This window comes from Eptatretus burgeri, chromosome 9, assembly GCF_056783735.1.
Source record: "Eptatretus burgeri isolate ZD-2024b chromosome 9, Ebu_testis_v1, whole genome shotgun sequence".
NCBI classification, from domain to species: Eukaryota; Metazoa; Chordata; class Myxini; order Myxiniformes; family Myxinidae; genus Eptatretus; species Eptatretus burgeri.
Genome location: NC_140969.1, coordinates 41,527,368 through 41,548,104, shown reverse-complemented (window position 1 = coordinate 41,548,104; position 20,737 = coordinate 41,527,368). Strand labels below are relative to the sequence as shown.

General features: G+C 42.2%; 1 protein-coding gene across 7 annotated transcripts in view; it reads left to right on the top strand.

The window, feature by feature from the left end:
- The window catches only part of LOC147020008 (estrogen receptor beta-like), a 295,296-nt gene that overhangs the window by 210,553 nt on the left and 64,006 nt on the right, over positions 1-20,737 (top strand). For all 7 annotated transcript variants that reach the window (XM_085894930.1, XM_085894929.1, XM_085894931.1 and 4 more), the window contains one exon: positions 13,249-13,387. In XM_085894930.1, the coding sequence (XP_085751056.1) occupies positions 13,249-13,387 (139 nt within the window). The remainder of the gene's footprint in view (positions 1-13,248; positions 13,388-20,737) is intronic.

Below are 20,737 nucleotides of genomic sequence, written 5' to 3'. Positions count from 1 at the left end.
GCAAGGATTGCAAAAGTCATCTGGGTTATGTTCTTCTGTATGGCAGCTTGGCTGCCAGGGTAGCTATAATTTCTTGGAAGCGTGGCTGTGCTGCTGATGCTGTGCTCCTCTACCAGTGCACTGCTACTCATTTTGCCAACCTCGGAAGGATGACAGGCTGAATCAACCCCACCCAGTGTTAATCCAGCAGCCAACAGGGCTCAAACTCATGACCTGAAGATCTTAAGCTGGCCACCCAAACCACTAAGCCAAAACCAGGCTGGTCATTTGGGTAGCAATGGCAAATAACATAAAATAGCAGTCGGCTCTCAACTTGATATGCTGGAAGGAATTGCTTAGATCGACAAAAGTAGGCGATTTCCCAGACACAAGAAAAATGCAGAAATGATTGGAATGGAGTCAAATGCTTTCATTTCGGAGTATGAACAAGGACTGTGCGACTGGATGAGCATGTGCGATGTGAGTGGGGAGGGGCAAACGGCTGCAAAGGCAAAGGGTGCAAGTGAAGTCCAGATGAGAGACAGAAGACAATAAATAAATAAAAAAAGAACTTTTCTTGCAGTTAATTTTTGGTTCTCATTTAACAATATTTTTGAGTATGTATAATTGTTTGCTGTTCCAGCTCTGACTCGTAGGATGTGGCATCCAGGATGTGGAATATTCCTTTGGGTTGGTTTGCTTCTTGTTCCCATTGGTATCCATGGTATTAGGTTCACATCCTATGTACTATGTTGATCTGTCCGTTGTCTTTGAGTGTCCATGCAATTCATGTAAAGGTACACTGGTGTTTCCTGATGTCTGTCTTGCATGAAATTTATGTACTGCAGATACAACAAATAAATGTTTGGTCAAATAACAGAGTGGCTGTGTATATAATCTGTGTGAAAGCCTCATCAAGGCCGGCTAAATCTGCCGTGCCACACAGGCCTGTTTGGTGGTTGCATTGCAATTCTGAAACATCCCAGCATCATTTGGATTTGAAAGCAGAATGAAAGCATGAACTTTGTCAGCATGATCTCAATATGCTCCTTGTATATATAGTAGTGTCAACAGCCTGGTGTTGGCGCAGTGGTTAGGGCAGCGGCTTGGGATCCAAGAGGTCCTGAGTTCAAGCCCCGTTGAGCCACTGAATTAATACACCAGGGGGTTGACTCAGCCTGTCATCCTTCCGAGGTCGGCGAAATGAGTACCAGTATACTGGGCCGGTGTATACCCCGGTTAAAATAGGTGTACCATATCCCTGTGTCGTAAGAGGCGACCAGGGTTGCGTCAGGAAGGGCATCCGGCGTAAAACATGTGCCAAATCACTATGCGGATCATAATGGATGATCCGCTGTGGCGACCCCTAACGGGAGCAGCCAAAAGAAGAAGAAGAAGATATATAGTAGTGTCAGTACTTTTAATGGGACGAGGGATCCTCAGCCATGTCATCTGAACAATTCCCACAAACTTAATTATTTTATCACCAGCAATGCAAACTGTTGGGGTGTGGTGGTTCATTAGATGTCTATTATATGCAAACATTCCCTTCCTAATAAACCAGTGTGGAAAGAAATCTGATGATTCCATGAGAAATATCCAAGCTCTATGGGATCCTGCTATTATCTCCCTTGTGAAGTCCTTCTGACAAACCCCTCTCTGAAGTACAACTCATTCAAAGATGCAGATTCTCAAGTGTGGTTCAAGGTTAACCTGCACATTTGATTTAGAGTTTAGATAATCATCAAAGAATGACAGGCCGCTGGAACTTTTGTGAAGTGGTCGTGAAAATATTTTGCAGCTCATGTATGAAGCGACATCGCAGTTGCACAATGCAGTTTGGGTATATTACCAAGGTGGCAATGAATCGCATGTCATGTAATTGGAAACAGTGTTGTGTAATGAAGTTTATGGTGAACAAAAATCTTAATCCAGATGAAAATTACAGGATATTATCTGCAAAGTTTAGTGATGTGTTTATCTCACACAGAAGTATGTTTAAGTGGTGCAAAGTGGGCATTAATCATTGCAGGTTAACTCATTATTCGAAAGTGCAAGTTAACCTTGAACATGCAGGTTAAGCTAGAACATAGTCTTTCTAATAATATGCGACTTTAAAAATGATGTAATACACACCAGAATCCTCAGTGTGCATGCGCAGAAACCCCAGGAAACTAGGGTCATCGAGGCATCTGTAGGTATATGTGTGTATGAGATTTTTTTTTTTTGTATACCTTGTCGAGGCTCGTATGAGAGCTAATACGATTGTAGATGAGATGATTGTATCATAAAATGGCTCACAAAGATTCTAAAATAAGCCAAAAATACTTAGAAACGTTTCTATGAGAAAGGGGTGTGCCTCTGCACAATAATAGATTTGGAGAGCTTTCTGATCAAGTCGCCCAAAAAGTTGATATCTTGCAGCCCATACTGCAAAAACACCTGATGATGTGGGCCCATGCAAGGCCTGAAGGTTCGGCGATGAGCACGTTCTACCCAAACCTTCATGCTTCTTAACATTGATGGGAAGGTCATATCAGGAGCTTGTTAATGCTCAGTGCAAGTTTAAAATGATGATTTTTACTCTTCATAATGTTTGGGAGAAGTGGGGTGTGGTTGTGGGAGTGGGAGTTGTATCTTCTGACAAACTCACTCACTCACTCACTCACGGACACTGCTCGATCACATAAGCTCAACAGACTGAAATCCAATTCTCAAGTGCTGTGCCACAAAAGCAACAACATATTAGTGCAGCGGTACATCGGTAACTTTTATATTGTGGCTGGTTAATTCATCTGTTGAGCTTCGGGTTGTGTGCCAACATAGTGTATTTTTTTATTGGCTTGGTGCTGAAAATCTGGAATTTTTCAAGTCCATTTATTTTTATTGCCTGCCTCTCCTTTTCATTCCCACCCTCCACCCTCACAACTGTGAGTGTTGTTATAAAATAAAATAAAAAATTGTTTGCTTCCGTGGCCACAAGATAAATGATACTAGATTTTTGCATCTATTGGTGAAAGGAGAAGTGTGTGTGTGTGTGTGTGTGTGTGTGTGTGTGTGTGTGTGTGTGTGTGTGTGTGTGTGTGTGTGTGTGTGTGTGTGTGTGTGTGTGTGTGCGTGTTATATCGTTATGTCATATCACATCCACTGCTGCCGTTCCCTTGTACAAACAGGAAATGATACAAACCTGACGCTTCTCATCCATTGATATTTCTCATATTTCCATGAGTCCGATTTGCATTCAGGAACAGAACAATTATGGTTAACCATTTTGAAATTGCTACCCTTTTCGTCTCAATGCACATTCTCCTAACAGCAATGGCAGGTTAAAAGTGCCTGGCGAGCAAAACTGAATCACTGCGAACACACATACAGCATGTGCACAAAAGGCCTCATTTGCATTCATACGTCATTTCTGAAGTCACGTATTATACATCCTTCCTATGCTGTATCAGGTATATGTATACATGTAGAGTATATGTATACATAAATGCTGATCACAAAAGGGCAGGATTGCCATGAACTAAGTGCTCTCATTTGTTTACCTATAGTAACACCCTTTATCGATAATCCAATGAGGCACATTCTGTGTTTTTATCTTTAGCCAGTCACTGCACTTTCAACTTCATGCATAATAAGTGATTACAGAATTAATATCTGTGGGGGTGGTGGGGGGTGGTTGCACTACTTTTGCAGTGTCTGTATCATATCAGTATATCGTTGCAAGCATTTGATTGGCTGAGCAAAATCAGCACGAATATTTTTGTCAATGAGTCAACTCTGTGAACTGTTGTGATGAAGAATGGTTTCAGTTGTGTGATGTGGGCTTCGGAACTGGTGCATTTTAAAGTTGCGGTATTGTATGTAAATATGTCTTACTTTGTGGGTTGAACTCGCACCTAATAGCTTTGAGATAATCGACAAAGTTTTACTCTTTCCTTACTGGTATAAGCAAGGCATCACTGCAAGTTGCTGTATCACTGTGCTGTGTGTGCTATTTACTCTCAAATAAATACACTTATTGTCACTTATCTTGTTCTTTTCATCACGATGTTTATGAAAATTCGAAACTGTGCTGGCACGATACACAGTAAAAAATATGACCGTGTCCTGAATCTCACCTGGATCAGGAGCAACAGTCACTCAAACCCCCGGCAGACCCATTTGACCCTGATTTTTTTTTTATGCCATGAACAAACTTTAGTACATCATGGATGACGAAGGTTGTGGTCAAGTTTCATCAAAATCGTGTGTGTAGTTTCAGAGAAGAAAGCAAATACCTATTTTGGGGGTTCAACCCTCACGCTCCCCCCCCTCCCCCGATGATGCCCTTCAAGAGCGCAGATTTTGATGCGATCGATCGACTTTGGTACATCATGGATGATGAATGTTGTGGTCAAGTGTCACAAAAATTGTGTGTGTAGTTTTGGGAAAAAGCAAATACCTATTTTGGGGGGTCAAAAACCCCCCCATAGACCCCCACATTGAGCGTACAATTTGATGTGGTCAATGCACCTTTGTTTAGCATCAGATATGAAGCTTGTGGCCAAGTTTCATCAAAATTGTGTGTTTGGTTCAAGTGATAATGACTGAAGTGTTTACAGACTCACTCACTCACTCACTCACACTGCTCGATCACATAAGCTCACCAGACTGAAGTCCAACTGAAGTAATAATGTTATTATTAACTCAAGGAGTATGTTGAGTGATTCTCAAGGGCTGTGCCACAAAAGCAACAGCATATTAGTGCAGCGGTACATCAGTAACTTTTATATTGTGACTGGTTAATTCATCTGTTGAGCTTCAGGTTGTGTGCCAACATATTGTATTTTTTATTGGCTTGGTGCTGAAAATCTGGAATTTTTCAAGTCCATTTATTTTTATTGCCTGCCTCTCCTTTTCATTCCCACCCTCCACTTTTTGTTCACTACCCATTTGACATTTTATCCGTCCCAGCAAGTGGGGTAGTTTCTTGACTTTCGATTCCCTTCGAGCCACTGCTTAATGTAGGAAAGCTATAATGGTGTTTCAGTCTTATTTGATACACCAGCCTAAACTGTGTGGCAATACAATATAAACACTGTATTCATCATCTCAGAGATTTGGCCAAAGGTTTGACCTGTTGGAATCAGTGTTGTATGTGGCCCTCTTGAAACATAGCCATCCCTTGGTGTTCTTTGGGTTGTCGTTTTGGACACTGATCTAACTAAGGCTTATGTCAGAGCTTGTATGTGTATTCCACATAGGATGAGAACAATAGGAGACATCATTGTACTTTTGCATGCATTTACAAGGGTGTTAGTAGGAAATGGACAATTGAATACTGCAGTGAGAACCTAGTTTCATGAACTTTAAACAGAATCTACTTGACGTTTTTTTGTGGTTTTTTTTTCTCAGGACCAGGTTCGATTTTTCTGAATCTCAGCAGATGTTGTGTTATAAAACCAACTTCTGCAGTCGTCCAGGTTTTGGCTGACTTTGCTGACCCCATGTAATCGGTCGGGGCAGCTTGACACAGACAGTACTTCATTGTCCTCCAAGTGTGCTGGTGATGTGGTCACTCACTGCAAATACCAGTCATCTATTGATTTTCATGATTGAGCTTGGGGGTCATGATTTGTATCATTTAAAGAAAGACTTTGAGGTTAATTCATGACTTAATATTACAACCTACTTACCAAATTCACTGCTTAAATAGTTTTGAGATTACCATTTGTCATGTTATCAGTCTTTCTATTTTGAGGAAAATTACCTTTTGTTACCATATAACAACAGACATTGAGCACAAAGTGCAATATGGATCAGGCAATGTCCCTTATTCTACCCTATTGGAATAGTGCCTCTATAAATGGAAAGTGCTTGCTTAAATAATATATGTTAATGAAATGTTGCTGTGTGCATATTGTGCAATGTTTCTTGGTGGCAAAGGAGAAATTTCCTTAAAATAATAAAAAATTTAACTTGAAAACTGAGAATCAAAAATTGCAGCAGTAAGTTTAGACAACGGTTTTACAATTGCTCAAACAACTTTCATATACCGCAGGAGAAATAATAAGGCTGAGAGAGGAGCTTACTTTAAAAATAAAAAAATGCTGACAACAAAAAATATAAAGTGTATGACACAAGTACATGCACAAAATAGCTGCTTGGATCTACAGATATTCCAAAGGTTAAAGTACTCTCAAAACCATGAAGACAGTCAAACAACAATTAAAATACTGTATAGAGCATAGATTCAATAATGCAAAACACGACAACAAGCAAATTCGAAAGTCTTTCTGAGACACCAGCATATGGATCACCCAAAAATACACACTGATGACATTCCTTAACAATCCAGTCCAATGCGACATATGTCAGAAAATATGAGGAATCAAATCATTGAACACCTTCAAGCAGGGTCTTCCATTAGCCACGTTGAAAGGCTCTTTAACCCGAGGAGCGAAACTCTTTATGACCTCAGAAGACGTTATGAATATACTGAATCTACAAGATATATGCCAGGATATCGACTGCCGCTCAAGACTGACACATCCGCACAACCAATCTATGCGATTAGTTTCAAACTGCTCACAGAGTACTGAAAACACACTTCCTGAACCTCGCAGAAGTGTCAACACCATCTTGAGGCATCTCCATGATGCAGAGATCCTTTATTAATTGTCCTGTTCAGTGTCCAAGACGTGCACTGTGACACATCCAAGCATGTATGTAGTGGTCAAGTCAGCACATCCGATGGACACAGCGGCAATGGGAAAGTGTTATATTCAGTGACGAATCCAGATTTCTCCTTGAAAAGCATGATGATTGTGCATAGGGCTCTATAAGTCGCAATGAGTGATATTCCTCTGTCTGTCCTTGAAACCACAAATTCTGGACATGGAAGTGTCATGATGTTGGGTGGTATTGCTGAAACCTTTAGCACCAACTTGTTCTGTATCCATGGCAATCTGACAGCAGATTGATATATTAATGAGATGTTACAGCAACATGTGTTGCCTACTCTTCAACAACATGGTCCAGGAATCATCTTTATGCACGATGATGATCTTGTTCACAGGGCCATTTGAACAAGGCACACTCTTGTCAATGCCAACATTAATGGGAGGCAAGATCATTTTTACTAATTGAGCTTTTGTCATCATATCTTCAAAAAAAGAAACTTTATTATGAGAAAATGGAGAAGGCAAGTTAATAAAATGTCCAATTTTTTTTTTCCTGTCGTTTTTGTCAAGTTTAGTTCGAGTACAAAGCAAATGTGGATGGGCTTTGCATTTTGAGATGCTTTCTAGGTTTTCGTTGTTTTTGCAGAATTACTTTTAAAGTTCAATTGAGCATAGTATGTGACTAATTGATTCGCTGCATTCACCTTATTTTCTTGTGTAACGAACCATTTGTTGACAATGCATGTTAATATTTGCAAAATAAACCACTCCAAGACTCGATGGAATTAAAAGTTATGGAGGATTTTTATATTTTTAAAGGATTTTTATATCCATATTCCAACCGCAGCCAACACTCCATGATAAGTCATGGTTTTCTTGTGGTTTACAGTGAATCTTTAATACATTTCTCTTTGCATTGCAATAAGGACAACTATTTTCTTACTTCAGATCCACGTTTAATTCATAATTTTCACGTCGAATCAAACTTTTTGTTACTTGGGAGGAGCAACCAACTAAGTCGCATTCAACCTCAAACTGCAACTTGGAAATCAGTATGTAAAACGTTTGTCTCATTCGTTAAATCAACTGTAGAAGTATTCACAAAAATGGCTTGGCTCTGGCTTGAAAATTCAAAACTGAAATTAGAATGTTGTTGAAAGGTTATTTGAGCTGGAATAATCGCAAATGTAGAAAACTTTTAACAAGTTACTTTTCTGTGGGTTTATTGATGTTCACTGAACGTATAGATTAGAGAATGTTATCATGCTGATGTTGGAGTGGTGGGTAATGCACAGGAATTTGATGTATGGGCAAACAAGCTAACTGAGAGTGAAAACAATTTTTGGTTGGCATGGGATGGAAGAAAAAAAGGAAAAGCAAAATGGGATTCAAAGGAAAAATTTACAAGGCAATAACTATTATTCCCATCTCAGACACAGGGATTTGTAATATGTTTTTTTTTTTGTTTTTTTTTTAATAACTTTGCAATTATTTTATACTCAGACTTGGCACGCTTCAGTCTGATAAGATGCTTCTTCTCCATAGATGCACTCATTTCCTTTGCTCTAGATATAAAGCAGTCCTGAAAGCTTTCATTTGGATCCCTCTCTCTCCCTTTTACACACACACGTGCACACACGAACACACACACACACACACACACACACACACACACACACTCTCTCTCTCTCTCTCTCTCTCTTTCTCTCTCTCTCTCTCTCTCTCTCTCTCTCTCTCTCTCTCTCTCTCTCTCTCTCTCTCTCTCTCTCTCTCTCTCTCTCTCTCTCTCTCTCTCTCTCTCTCTCTCTCTCATATGTCCGCACACACAGGAAGGTGGATACTTCATTACCTGGAAGGGCTCTGTTGCACATTCTGAAACCCACATAAGGAGATAACAACCATCACACACACACACACACACACACACACACACACACACACACACACACACACACACACACACACACACACACACATACACACACACATACACACACACACACACACACACTTAGCTGCTCTTTGATATGGCCTAGCATACAGCCCCCACAAGCATAACTTGGCATCTTCCATGGCATATTGAGCCTCCCCCATACTCGGTCGGTTCATTTCTTTGAATGTTTCCAAGAAGTTGACCCCTTTTCTCTCAGTTTGTGTTCTCCATGATCAGGAGAGCATCGTGGATCTTTTCGTCTTTGTGTTTCACTATCTTTCTGACTGAAGAAACATTCCACCTGGTTTTCTATCACCATGGAACTCATATGTGACCTTGGAAAAGTTTTTGAATATGTTGTGGAGATTGTCAAGCCATACTGCAAGCTACTCAACCATCTTGAGCTGCTAAAATGGCCATTTATTTATTTTAGATATACAGTACATCCTTCTAGTCTTGCTCTGCTGTTTGCTTATCAGAAACCATTCATCTCATTTACAGTATTAGCACTTGCTTTTTTGTAGGCATAAGTTTTAACTGACTGTCCTTGTTTTTTCATTTTCTGTCTTTGTTCTTAGTCATACACTTTCATTTTGTCTTTGTTTTTTTGTTTTTAGACCTTGAAGCATGAAGTACATCTCATATATAGACATATATATATATATATATATAGATATATATATATATATATATATATATATATATATATATATATATATATATATATATATATATATATATATATATATATATATATATATATATATATATACGACCAGGATCAGATATATGCTCCTTATCACGACAGCCTCCATGTCTCATTTTCCCCTCTTCCCTCTGTAATTAACATTCTTAATTGTTCCACGTTGTAATTTATCAATCTCATGTGAACATAGTTGTTCTATGCATGCGAGACCCATACGTTCCATCAACATGGCATATCCAAGTGTGTGAGCCCCACACAGCTCTGATGACATGATGATGACATGTGAGCTGCTTCGTCGCTTTGTGAGCATATGTGTGACACTCAGAGGACAGAGAAAGCCCAACACCAGGGGTGCAAGTGGCAATGGCTACTATATAAGCCATCCACGGAGAGGAGTCAAGAGAGTGAGTCAGCACCACAGCCACACTCAGATGCGAATAGAGTGTGTTGGCACCAAAGCCGCACACAGAAACCGAGAGAGTGGCCCCAGAAGAGTCAAAAGGAGGGAGTCGGCACCAGCTAGGATCCTGCGGCAAGTCATCAAGTTGGTGCCTCGAGCTTCTGAAAGAGAAGAGATATCAGCAGGACTATCTCGCACTACTGCACAAGTGCAGGGCCTGACCCACGCGCCCACCTTGAGCATCCCAATGTCCTACAAAAGGGAAGACTACTACCTTACCCAGCCTGTTTTCTTTTGTCTGTCCTATCTCCCTGAATGAATCTGTGTGTAATAAGTTTAGTTTAAGGTTTTGGCATGGAGACCTTTTCTGTCCAGCTAAGTATGCCAGCAAGTTTTCATGTTTTTATCCATTGATCCTTTGCTGTGGCCCCATCGTCATAATTTATTAAACCTGTATACTTTTAAAGCACTGTGGATTTTTAGCTGGGGTATTGCATAATCAAATTCCCATGGAAAAGCCAACACCGTGGTTTTTCCATGCGGCCAAGTTAATTAATCATTACCACGCTGCACCCTGGAGTCGTGTTTGCAGAACACCTCCGCTCGACATCTTGGGAGTTAATCTCTGGCGTTCTCGTGTCACCCATTCGGGAGACCAAGTCAATTACTGTATAAATCATTTCTCAGCCCCACGAACATCTCTCTTCATCCCCTTTCCAATTCACGGGGGGTTTTCATTAACCTCAGTATTTCTTGAAAAGCTCTGTACATTTTTCCAATTTCCGGGCAGCACCTCAATTTAGCGGAACTGAAACAGAAGGGGCGCAAGTGCGAACATGGCCTCAAATTCTGCCAATCATTGCTACACTCCTCATCATGCTCCATATTTATACAATTAATTTATTCTATTTCGGTGAGCACTAATTCAATGTATTGACACTTCCTTAACACCACATTTCCCGACAATCCATCGAAGTAATATGACGGTATCTGTCTGCCTCATTTCCCATTTCGTTGCTCACCACTTTGTGCATCGTCACGAAACTTCGTAAGCATAATTACGAGTTTTACAAATCTCATTACTGCATCTAAATTTACTTTAAATTTGAATTCCCCTAGGTCCGGTGGAAAATTATAATTCTGTTAAATCATTTCCCGTGCCGAATGCTGTCACGCCATTCGAGTGAAGTGAAGATCCGAATCCGGATCCAACTACGAGAATATTTTTAGTGATTCTTCAACCATTGAGAGATGGGGCCAAAACTATATGGAGCACGATATCTCAAAAAGTTGTGAACGGATTCGGACAAAACTTGGTGGACATGTTGGGTGTGTGGCCACAACTAATTGTTTCAGTTTTGGTGAAGATGTGAATCCCGATCCGACGACAAGAATTTTTAAAGTGATTCTTCACCATTGATAGATAGGGTTCAAAAACGATACATAGCATGATCTTTCAAAAATGTATTAGGCCCGATATGTTCTCGCGAATCAGGCATTACGGGGCAGAAGTATGCGCTCCACCGAGTGCCTTTCTCGTTTGGAATCTGTTTTATTCTTGCGTATGGCAGCTTGGCTGCCGGGTAGCTATCATTTGGAAGCATGGCTGTGCCCCTCTGCCAGTACACTGGTACTCATTTTGCCTTGGAAGGATGACAGGCTGAGTTAACCCTACCTGGTGTTAATTCAGCAGCCAATGGGACTCAAACACAGGAACCTAGGATCCTAAGTCAGCCACTTTCAGCAGCCAACGGGGTTCGAAATCAGGAACCTCGGATCCGAAGTCAGCCACCCGAGCCACTAAGCCAACACCAGGCTTCCTGTTTGGAATTGAACTTTGTGATAGAAGATATTTGGCACTGCTTTTGTTTTGGTTTTTTTGCATCTTCTTAGCGCCAAATATTCCTCTGGTTATCCTTACTTCCACCCAATCCCATTTATACGTCAACACTTGATGCTTATTGCAATATAAAACAAGTTTAGCATGAATGTGACATGATTCGGAGTAATAAAAGTCTGTCCTAATTTCAACCTACACTGGCATTGAATGGGCTACGTCTGTCAATGTCTTATTTTACATGGTCCATCATGGTCTAGATCCAAACTGAACTATCATGAAAGTGTTCATTTGCAAATAATATTTCATGATGAAGTTCCTGACTTGTCTTAAAATATAACAAGCTTAGACAGTCCTTTGTCATGTTCATAACATTAGTCACATGCCTTGTTTAAAAAGGTTAAATATTTGTCACTCTAAGTATTCCTGTTAGTTTTTCAACTGTGTTCTGTATGTTAAACCATGAATATACCAAACAAGCAGAAAGTTGAAATTTTGGTCATAATGAAAATAATTATTGAAAGCAATTTCTAAGGAGTCATTTTCATCATGGATGCCTAATTAAGGAGGAAATTTAGTATTCTCTTGATTCTGGAACAATCCATGAGTATTGAGGATCTGTCAGGATGGCACAGAGGCTGTTGTTCACACTTGCTTTTGAGTTGTCTAGTTTAAGTTTATTTCTCGACCTGACAATAAACTGTTCAACTTGTATTTAAGAGGCACGATATTGCATTAAAAAGTGCATCATCCCTCAAATTTATGTGAAACCAGAAATGTTAAATTGGAACCTGTCTGCATTTTCTGCTGGATGTTAAAGATCACAGTATGTCTTTTACAATGAAGAGGCCATTGTCTGCCAGAACCCTCCCCCACTATGTGAAGGGGCACTGCGTTAATGGTTCAGTCACACCTCAGGAACAGTGCAGCCAGCGGTCCAATTTTTAAATTTATTTCTTCCTGGCCTAATTTGCATGCATTCGCTAAAGATGACTGTACACACGCTGACATCTTGAGACTTATTACATTCTCTCATACTCCCCCATTTAATTGAGTACTTTGCGAATTGTAAAGATCCCATGGAACATTTCGAAAAGTTGAGATCATTGTATGTTGGAACACAAAGTAAATTTTAAATTTCCACCCTCATATGCAGGGGCATCAGTGGAAAAGTGCAAAAGCTCTGTCTCACCCATGTTGAAACCACCTCATCAAATTCTTAATTGAAACCTCGTGAAATATGCATTGACATATCTGTATCTTATATATTATTTCTGACTTTGTGGTTTCGTGTCGCGCTATCTTTGACTTTTTTCTGCGCTCTCGTAACGTGATATTCGGCTTACATTATCTCAAAGACCATATGAGGTGTATGGTACAAAAAAAGTAAATAAATGGTTCTGAAACAGTGAAATCGTATTCCACTTACTGCATTAAAGTAAAATTACTACTGATACTCTGCATCAGTTCCTTTCTCAAACACACCCACCCCAACATGTCGCGCAGAGCGCGGGTTATGCTCGTGTGTGTGTGTGTGTGTGTGTGTGTGTGTGTGTGTGTGTGTGTGTGTGTGTGTGTGTGTGTGTGTGTGTGTGTGTGTGTGTGTGTGTGTGTGTGTGTGTGTGTGTGTGTGTGTGTGAGATAGAACACAAAAGAAACAACTTGTGATGCACTGGCAGAATGGGCATTCCATATTTCTCCTCCTGGGTGTGCTGTCTCTTTCTGCAGGCTTCACAGCCATCAGCCTCCATGACCAGGTGCAGCTGCTGGAATGCTGCTGGCTAGAAATCCTCATGATGGGCCTCATCTGGCGTTCACTCGACTGCACACGCAAACTTTACTTTGCCCCAAATCTCATTCTCGACAGGTGAGATCTTGAAGTATCACAGTTCTGAGCAGGAAATACAGCCTCACATTATTCATTGACTTGTCAGTTTGCTAATGTTGCAGAGGAGTAACAGCATAGCGAGTTTATTAATTATTTTTTTAAATAACAAAGAACCCATCCTTTTTGGACGGGTTAATTCCCCCACTTTTATGATGTATGTGGCAAATTTTAGTATAACGTGTAATACCGGCTTCCACCAGGTGGTGCACTTACCTAGAATACGATACCCATTTACCTAGAATTGGGGTCCCCACCGTGACCCATGGGACTCCGAATATATATTTTACTCCCTCAAACCTTCCTGTGCTCCCCACGAGTATAGAACATCCAGTTTTCAACTCATTCTGTCCAGCGGTTCAGTTCTCCTTGTCAGGGCTCAGGAACCTGGGATCCTAAGTCAGCCACCTTCAGCAGCCAACGGGGTTCGAACTCAGGAATCTAGGATCCGAAGTTTTGATCCGAAGATCCGGATTTCTAAGGTTAAGAAACACTGGGCTCGTCCATTTACTAATGAGGAGTGTTTTGTATCCGATGATAAATTATAGTGTGGATTTATTAAACAATGTAGGTATGTATTAACGTGAGGGATTATCCAAATTTATTTGTGATTATTGTTATACAGTATTTGTAAATATGAAACGTAGTTATTATTCCACTTCCTTTCTCGACGAACCTAACCTCACTCCATAATTTTGTCACAGTCCTGTTTCATTAAACATCAGGGAAAACGTCTTTTTTTTTTAAATCAATTCATTCCGTCACGATGCTTTCTTTCCTTGAGATGGAGGCAATCCCTTTGTGCTGTGTTTATCACCATTCACAAGTTGATGTGTTTTGTCGGCAAAGTGAGACCCCACCCTCAGTGGCCCATCTCGAAAGATTGTGAACCATGATCGGTGGTGTGGGGCCCCATGTTATTGCATGGGTTGCATGAATCTCACGCTGCCTATACCCAGGGCCCATGTTGAACTTGGGGCCCTGCGTACCTGAGCATTAATCTGCCACTGTACTGCTTGTGTGTTTGTTTGACTTCAATGCACTCTTGAACCATTGAATGGAATGAATTGAAAACTGGTGGTTGTACCACCAGAAGCATGGGAAGCTTGGGAAGCATTTAGACCAGTGTTTCTCAATCTTTTTTGTCCCACGCCCCACTTTGATTTTCAAAAAAAATCGTACGCCCCACCATGATTGGAGACACTACAGTCAGGTCAGGTATGGGAGCATATGCCAGGACAGCGCGTCGCTGCGTCCACTTTCCACCGGTACTCCAGGGGCCTCCGTCTGGCCATCCCCCCAGGCCAGGCCCATCCCCATCTCCTTGAGATGCCGGTCAACCTGCTGCAACCACGAGGCATGTGGTCGGCCCATTGGCCTCCTCCACTCACGAGACTCCCTCGCTGAGAGAATCTGGTGAGCAGGATCAGCGTCAGGAAAACGAGCCACACGTCCATATAGCCGCAACTGATGCTCACGGACCATGAAGGTAACAAATCTCACCCGAGTCTCTCTCAGCAACCGCTTGTTGGATACAAAATCCGACCAGCGATAGCCATTGATTCTCCGAAGAGACCTGGTACCAAAGGAATTAAGTCTCCGTCTCAGATCCTCACGCCAGGAAGAAATATACACTACAGTATATACTGCATATGAATTCAAAAGGCTTTATTAAAACTTTATTGCAAATTTTATTCAATTGCTACTCACTTCAATGGGAGCCCTGCCCTTGATGCCGGCTGCAGATTTGTTTGATTCGAGGAACCAATTTTGTCAGTTTCAGCCTTAAATCACCACGTTTCGTGATTTCCAGTCAATTTCTCTTCGCTTGCAGCAAATCGGTAACAACACTAAATCCACATTCGACGAAATAAGATGATGGAAAATTTATCAATACTTCCCTTGCCAAAGTAGTCGAGTTTGGATATTTCTTTTCGCTCTCTTCAGACAGCCATATCATGGTTCCTTTGATATTGAAAAGAGTTTTCACAGACTCATCTTGTTGCAACTCGCATAACTCCTCTTGGTATTGCTCTGGTACTTCAGATAAATCCACCAGAAATGGCTGAGTCAACAAAGAAGGGAATTCATAGCAAAGCTATGAAAGCGATGATATATAGATTCATTAATTCTGAATCCTCATGCCCCACCAAAATATTGCCACTCCCCACCGGTGGGGTGTGCGCCCCACCTTGAGAAACACTGGACTAACCCATGTGCATGGTGAAATGTTGTGGTTTTTAAAATCAAAACAACTGTCCCGAAGATGAAACGAAACTACCCCAGCAGTGCTGAAAAATGAAAAAGTTCAACAATCGCGAAAAGGGTAAAAAAAAATTACCCGAAATTAACTTGTTTCATTTCACGAGCGAAAAAAGCAGAAAAGTGTCTTGTGCTGAGACAACACGGAGTCTGTGTGCTGAACATTGACCTGTATACAAGATTGGAAAGATTATGAGCGGTGCAAATTTGTCGCCACCATCACCATCTTGGGAGGCTCACTCGAAGCACATATATTTCGACTTGTGTGCTCCACTTACCTCGACGTTCATGAATTTTGTTTTGAAAGTCAAAGTCGATGTGAACGCTTTCTCACATAAGCTTGACGCAACATGGACCGCGGTGAATCATTCACTGTGCCGAGCTACATGGCGGCGTGTGTGCAGAGAAGGGGCTGTGCAAATGCGATTCAATGGTGCACGCAACATGAATAGCCATAAGCCTTCCAGTCTTATATACAGTTCAATAGTGCCGAGGTGTGTTCAGTTACCAATCAGCTTGCTATCGCTTGTCAAATCAGCCGTTTCATAACAATTTTGTTGGACTGCTTACTTGAGTGCTCAAGCCATTTGGCGAGCGCTCCACAAGAAACTTTTAGCTCTTCCACGAGTCTTGTCTATGTGCACAAAAAAATAAGAAAATAAAAACTTGGTAACTGAATACACCCTGACAAGTGCTGTGGTGTGTTCCATTACCAATCAGCTTGTGGAGCGCTCACAAAGTGCCTTCAGCACTCAACCAAGCACTCCAACGAAACCGTTGATAAGGAACGACGGGCTTGGCAAACGAAAGCAAGCTTATTGGTAACAACACGGAGTCCTCTTCTTTGGGCAAGCCAACACGGAGTCCTCTTCTTTAGGCAAAACAACACGGAGTCCTCTTCTTTAGGCAAGACAACACGGAGTCCTCTTCTTTGGGCGAAACAACACGGAGTCCTCTTCTTTGGGCAAGATAACACGGAGTCCTCTTCTTTGGGCAAGACAACACGGAGTCCTCTTCTTTAGGCAAGACAACACGGAGTCCTCTTCTTTGGGCAAGATAACACGGAGTCCTCTTCTTTGGGCAAGACAACACGGAGTCCTCTTCTTTGGGTAAGACAACACGGATTCCTCTTCTTTGGGTAAGACAACACGGATTCCTCTTCTTTAGGCAAAACAACACGGATTCCTCTTCTTTGGGTAAGACAACACGGAGTCCTCTTCTTTGGGCAAGACAACACGGAGTCCTCTTCTTTGGGCAAGACAACACGGAGTCCTCTTCTTTGGGCAAGACAACACGGAGTCCTCTTCTTTGGGCAAGACAACATGGAGTCCTCTTCTTTGGGCAAGACAACACGGAGTCCTCTTCTTTGGGCAAGACAACACAGAGTCCTCTTCTTTAGGCAAGACAACACGGAGTCCTCTTCTTTGTCGGTGGTCGGTGGCGAGGACGAGCGCGAGATGGAGCAGTTAGGCTGTCTCCCACCGAACGCCGGAATTGAAGGTCGTCACCCCGGATAACTCCGGAGTTGACGGGTAGCTTAAAGGACCGTGGTCGCCAATATTTCGATGGCGTGAGGTAGGGTCCACTTGTCTAATTCCAATTTACGTAAGTACCAACGCCGTCTAACTACCGGGGAAACCACACCCTCGGCGGACTTTGTCCGAACCGAGTCGCTATTACCGACTCGGATCCGGCGTAACCGAGCGGAAGTTACCAAAGCCGCGCCAGACCAAATGAACAATTTACAGCACAAACGGCCTCCCTAATTCTCAATAAACACCGTGCTGAGCCAATCAAAGAAAGCACAGACAACGAGCTGGTACATTTAACAATTGGGTTTATTTTTAATGGGGAGGGGAGCACAAGGAGCAGAGTTAAACCGACTAAAATAAATGCAATCAATGTACAAGCAAACACTTAACGGTTTCTACTTGCAGGACTGGGCCCACAGATACACACACACACACACACACACACACACACACACACACACACACACACACACACACACACACGCGCAAAAGAAATGGACCCCGTCGGGTCTTTATTGGATCCTCCAGCCAAGGAGGATAGGTCAGCTGGGGGGTCAGAGTCCGGCTGTGCACCTGTCCGCCTCATGCGGTTTGGTCGGTCTTGTACGGTGGGACTCGAACCCACAGCTTTGACGCAGCACCAAGCACCAGGGGCGAGGGATATGTGACGGACGCCAGCCAGCACGAAGGCGGACGAGATGAGAGGAACCCTTGCGTTGCGAGGACGACCAGAAAACCAGACCAGACGAATGGATCACCAACCAGCCAGGTGAGAGCAGACCAGCCCCAGCGCAGACAGAACGCACCGAACACTCTCCCTCCCCTTCGCGCGCAGGGGCCAGAGGGACCGCCTCTGACGTCACCTCATCCCTCATTGGACGGGCGGGGGGGGGGGGTGTCGGTTGCCTCAGTGGCCTGCCTTCATTGGGCGGAGGGCGTGTCGATGTCTCCGTCCCCCCCCGCCCCCCCCCCGAAGAGGCCCGCCCCTCGAAGAGGCTGTGCAATAGTATATGGCGTTCTGGCTTCCCATTGGCTGGCGAGCGTCGGCCGACCCTCACTCCTCGCTGAATGGTCTAGAGGGACTCCAGGCCCTTTTTTGGAGCGAAAACCAGAGCACCAGCGACCAATGAAACCCCGCCTACACACGTGTTCAGCACGCCAGCGCGCGAAGAATGCGAATAGTGCCGAAAGCAGAGTGGGGCTGTTGCCGTCGACTCCTTTGGAGGGTTGTTGGGGGATTTAAGATGTAAAAAGACCTGACTATAAAATACCACGCAGCACACATGAAATTCCCATTAAACACAGGGAGGAATCTAACTATACACATACTTATCGAAATAACTAAGCTTAGGGACTGCTGTCTGTCTGTGTGCAAAAGGCTTCCAAATCCGTAACAATATAAATAACAAAATAACCTATGATGTACTGTTGGACCCTGCATATTCGCAGTGTACGACCTGCTTCGACATCCGCGGCCCTGTGCTTCACAAATTCGCGGTTTTTTATTGCGTTTTTTCGCAGATGTATTTATGGATTTTTTTTTTTTCGTTTTTGCGGTTTTTCGCGTTTTCGCGGGTGTTTTCGTGTTTTTTTGGTTTGTTTGTTTGTGTGTTTCTCTCCTTTTTTGCATTTTCAATGTTTACTATGTGCATATTCATGGTTTTTCATGGGATTTTTTATTTCCTCTCATGAATCACAAACCACCAGGAACCTGTTCCCCCTCCCCCCCCCCATTTTTCCAATGAAACGGTGCCCCACTATTCGCAGATTCACAACTTGCAGCATTTCCCAGGAATACATCCCCTTCAAATAGCAGGGTCCGACAGTATCTTGTTTTCATGCAGAGAATTGGGGTATTATGACTTGTAATACCACCTCACACCAGCAGTGGCACGTTTCGATAAACATTTACAGAGAGAATTTGCATCGTCCCCCCACCCTAAACCTCAGCGGCTCCAAAAAAATTTACATCCTAAAACCTGCCCGGTCACTCCCTGACTACAGCCAGCAGTTTTCAACTGATTCCATCCAGTGGTTTAAGAATGTATACAAATCAAACAAACAAACAAGCAGACTCTTCTCAAATTATACATACAGTAGTATGATATTTGATTTTTTTTTTTATTTTTTTTTTTTTACAAAGATTCCAGCTCATGGAAGAACTAAATACACTTGGTGTTGGCCTTTAATGCGCCTATTCTGGGGTTGGTTCTGGACTCCCAGCTGTCGTGATGTACTGCAGTCATCATAAAGTAAGCTGTTCTTTGAAGGATACCACACGCGAACTGTCCTGTTTGCTCGGACTTGTTTTGGGGCTTGAAATATGAGTTGGTTAATTTGGAAAGAGGATGTCATTGTGTGCAGTTTGACCAGATGGTACAGAGGTAGAGCACTTACCTATTGAGGTATTTAATCAGAACTTGATTCCCTAACTATAAACTGACGGATTAGTGGTTCACGGGCAGGGTGTTGCTGCACAAAGTGCGTCATCCCTTGGAAGAATGTTAAGCTGGCGTCTCGTCTGCTTGCATTAGTTGTTCAACTTTATATGCCACTGTGTCTTTCACGAAGAGTAGGTGAGTTGTCGCCGACACACTATCCAAATCACAATCCCCTGCCACCTTATGTCAATGTCAGGAGTGGTCAGCCATTTCATGAAAGACATGGGCCAAAAACTTTCCCAGCTGATCCCACCAGAAGGTGGTAATATTTGTGGCCATTAAAGCAGTAGTAGCAGATGTCATTTTGTGCCAATATCACTGGCTTAATTTCAATTTCTTCACCTAACTAGTGCTGGGAAGGCAATGGCAAACCACCTGGTTTATTCGTAGTGAAAGAAGCATTCCCTACTCTACCATTGGAGGTTGGTCAACAATCAATTTCCATCAAGGGGACGTGCTTTAAAATTGCTAAGTTTGAAGAATGAGTAATGTTTGGCGAAGACAAGTGGCCCACACAATATTTGATAAGTTCTTGAAGAAGGCCCAATTATTGTGTGAATGGGCAAACTGGCAATGGGCCTACTAATTGATTAACTCTAAGCTTACTTCCTTCCTTGGGAAGGGAAATTGAAAGAACTTGGGCTTTGTGCGATATATCGAGAAAGTTTGGATCTTAATCCATTTTCCTTTAACTTGCCTATTCTACACATGGCTTTGATCTCTCATATTATGCAATAATCTGTAACCTCACAGCAAGGAGCATAAAATGTCTGGCTGCAGTTTTCGTGAACTTGTACAATTGAGCACTTCACTTGATTTGCAGAATTGATGCATAGTAAAAGATCACATTAATGTCCCTGGAAATCACTTGGAAGACAATGTGCACCTTTGAGCATTCAAAATTCACAGTTATAGAACTAGATTTATATTGGATACAACGACAAGTCACTGATTAACTCAAAGTGCAGGCCTCAATTTTGTATACAGTATTTCAAACTGAAAAGTATGATTGTAAATTCATGTAATAATCACCAGCTCAGGATTTTTGTGAGTTCATGTTGTCTTCTTTTGTGGAACATTTAGTTGTAAAAAAAAAA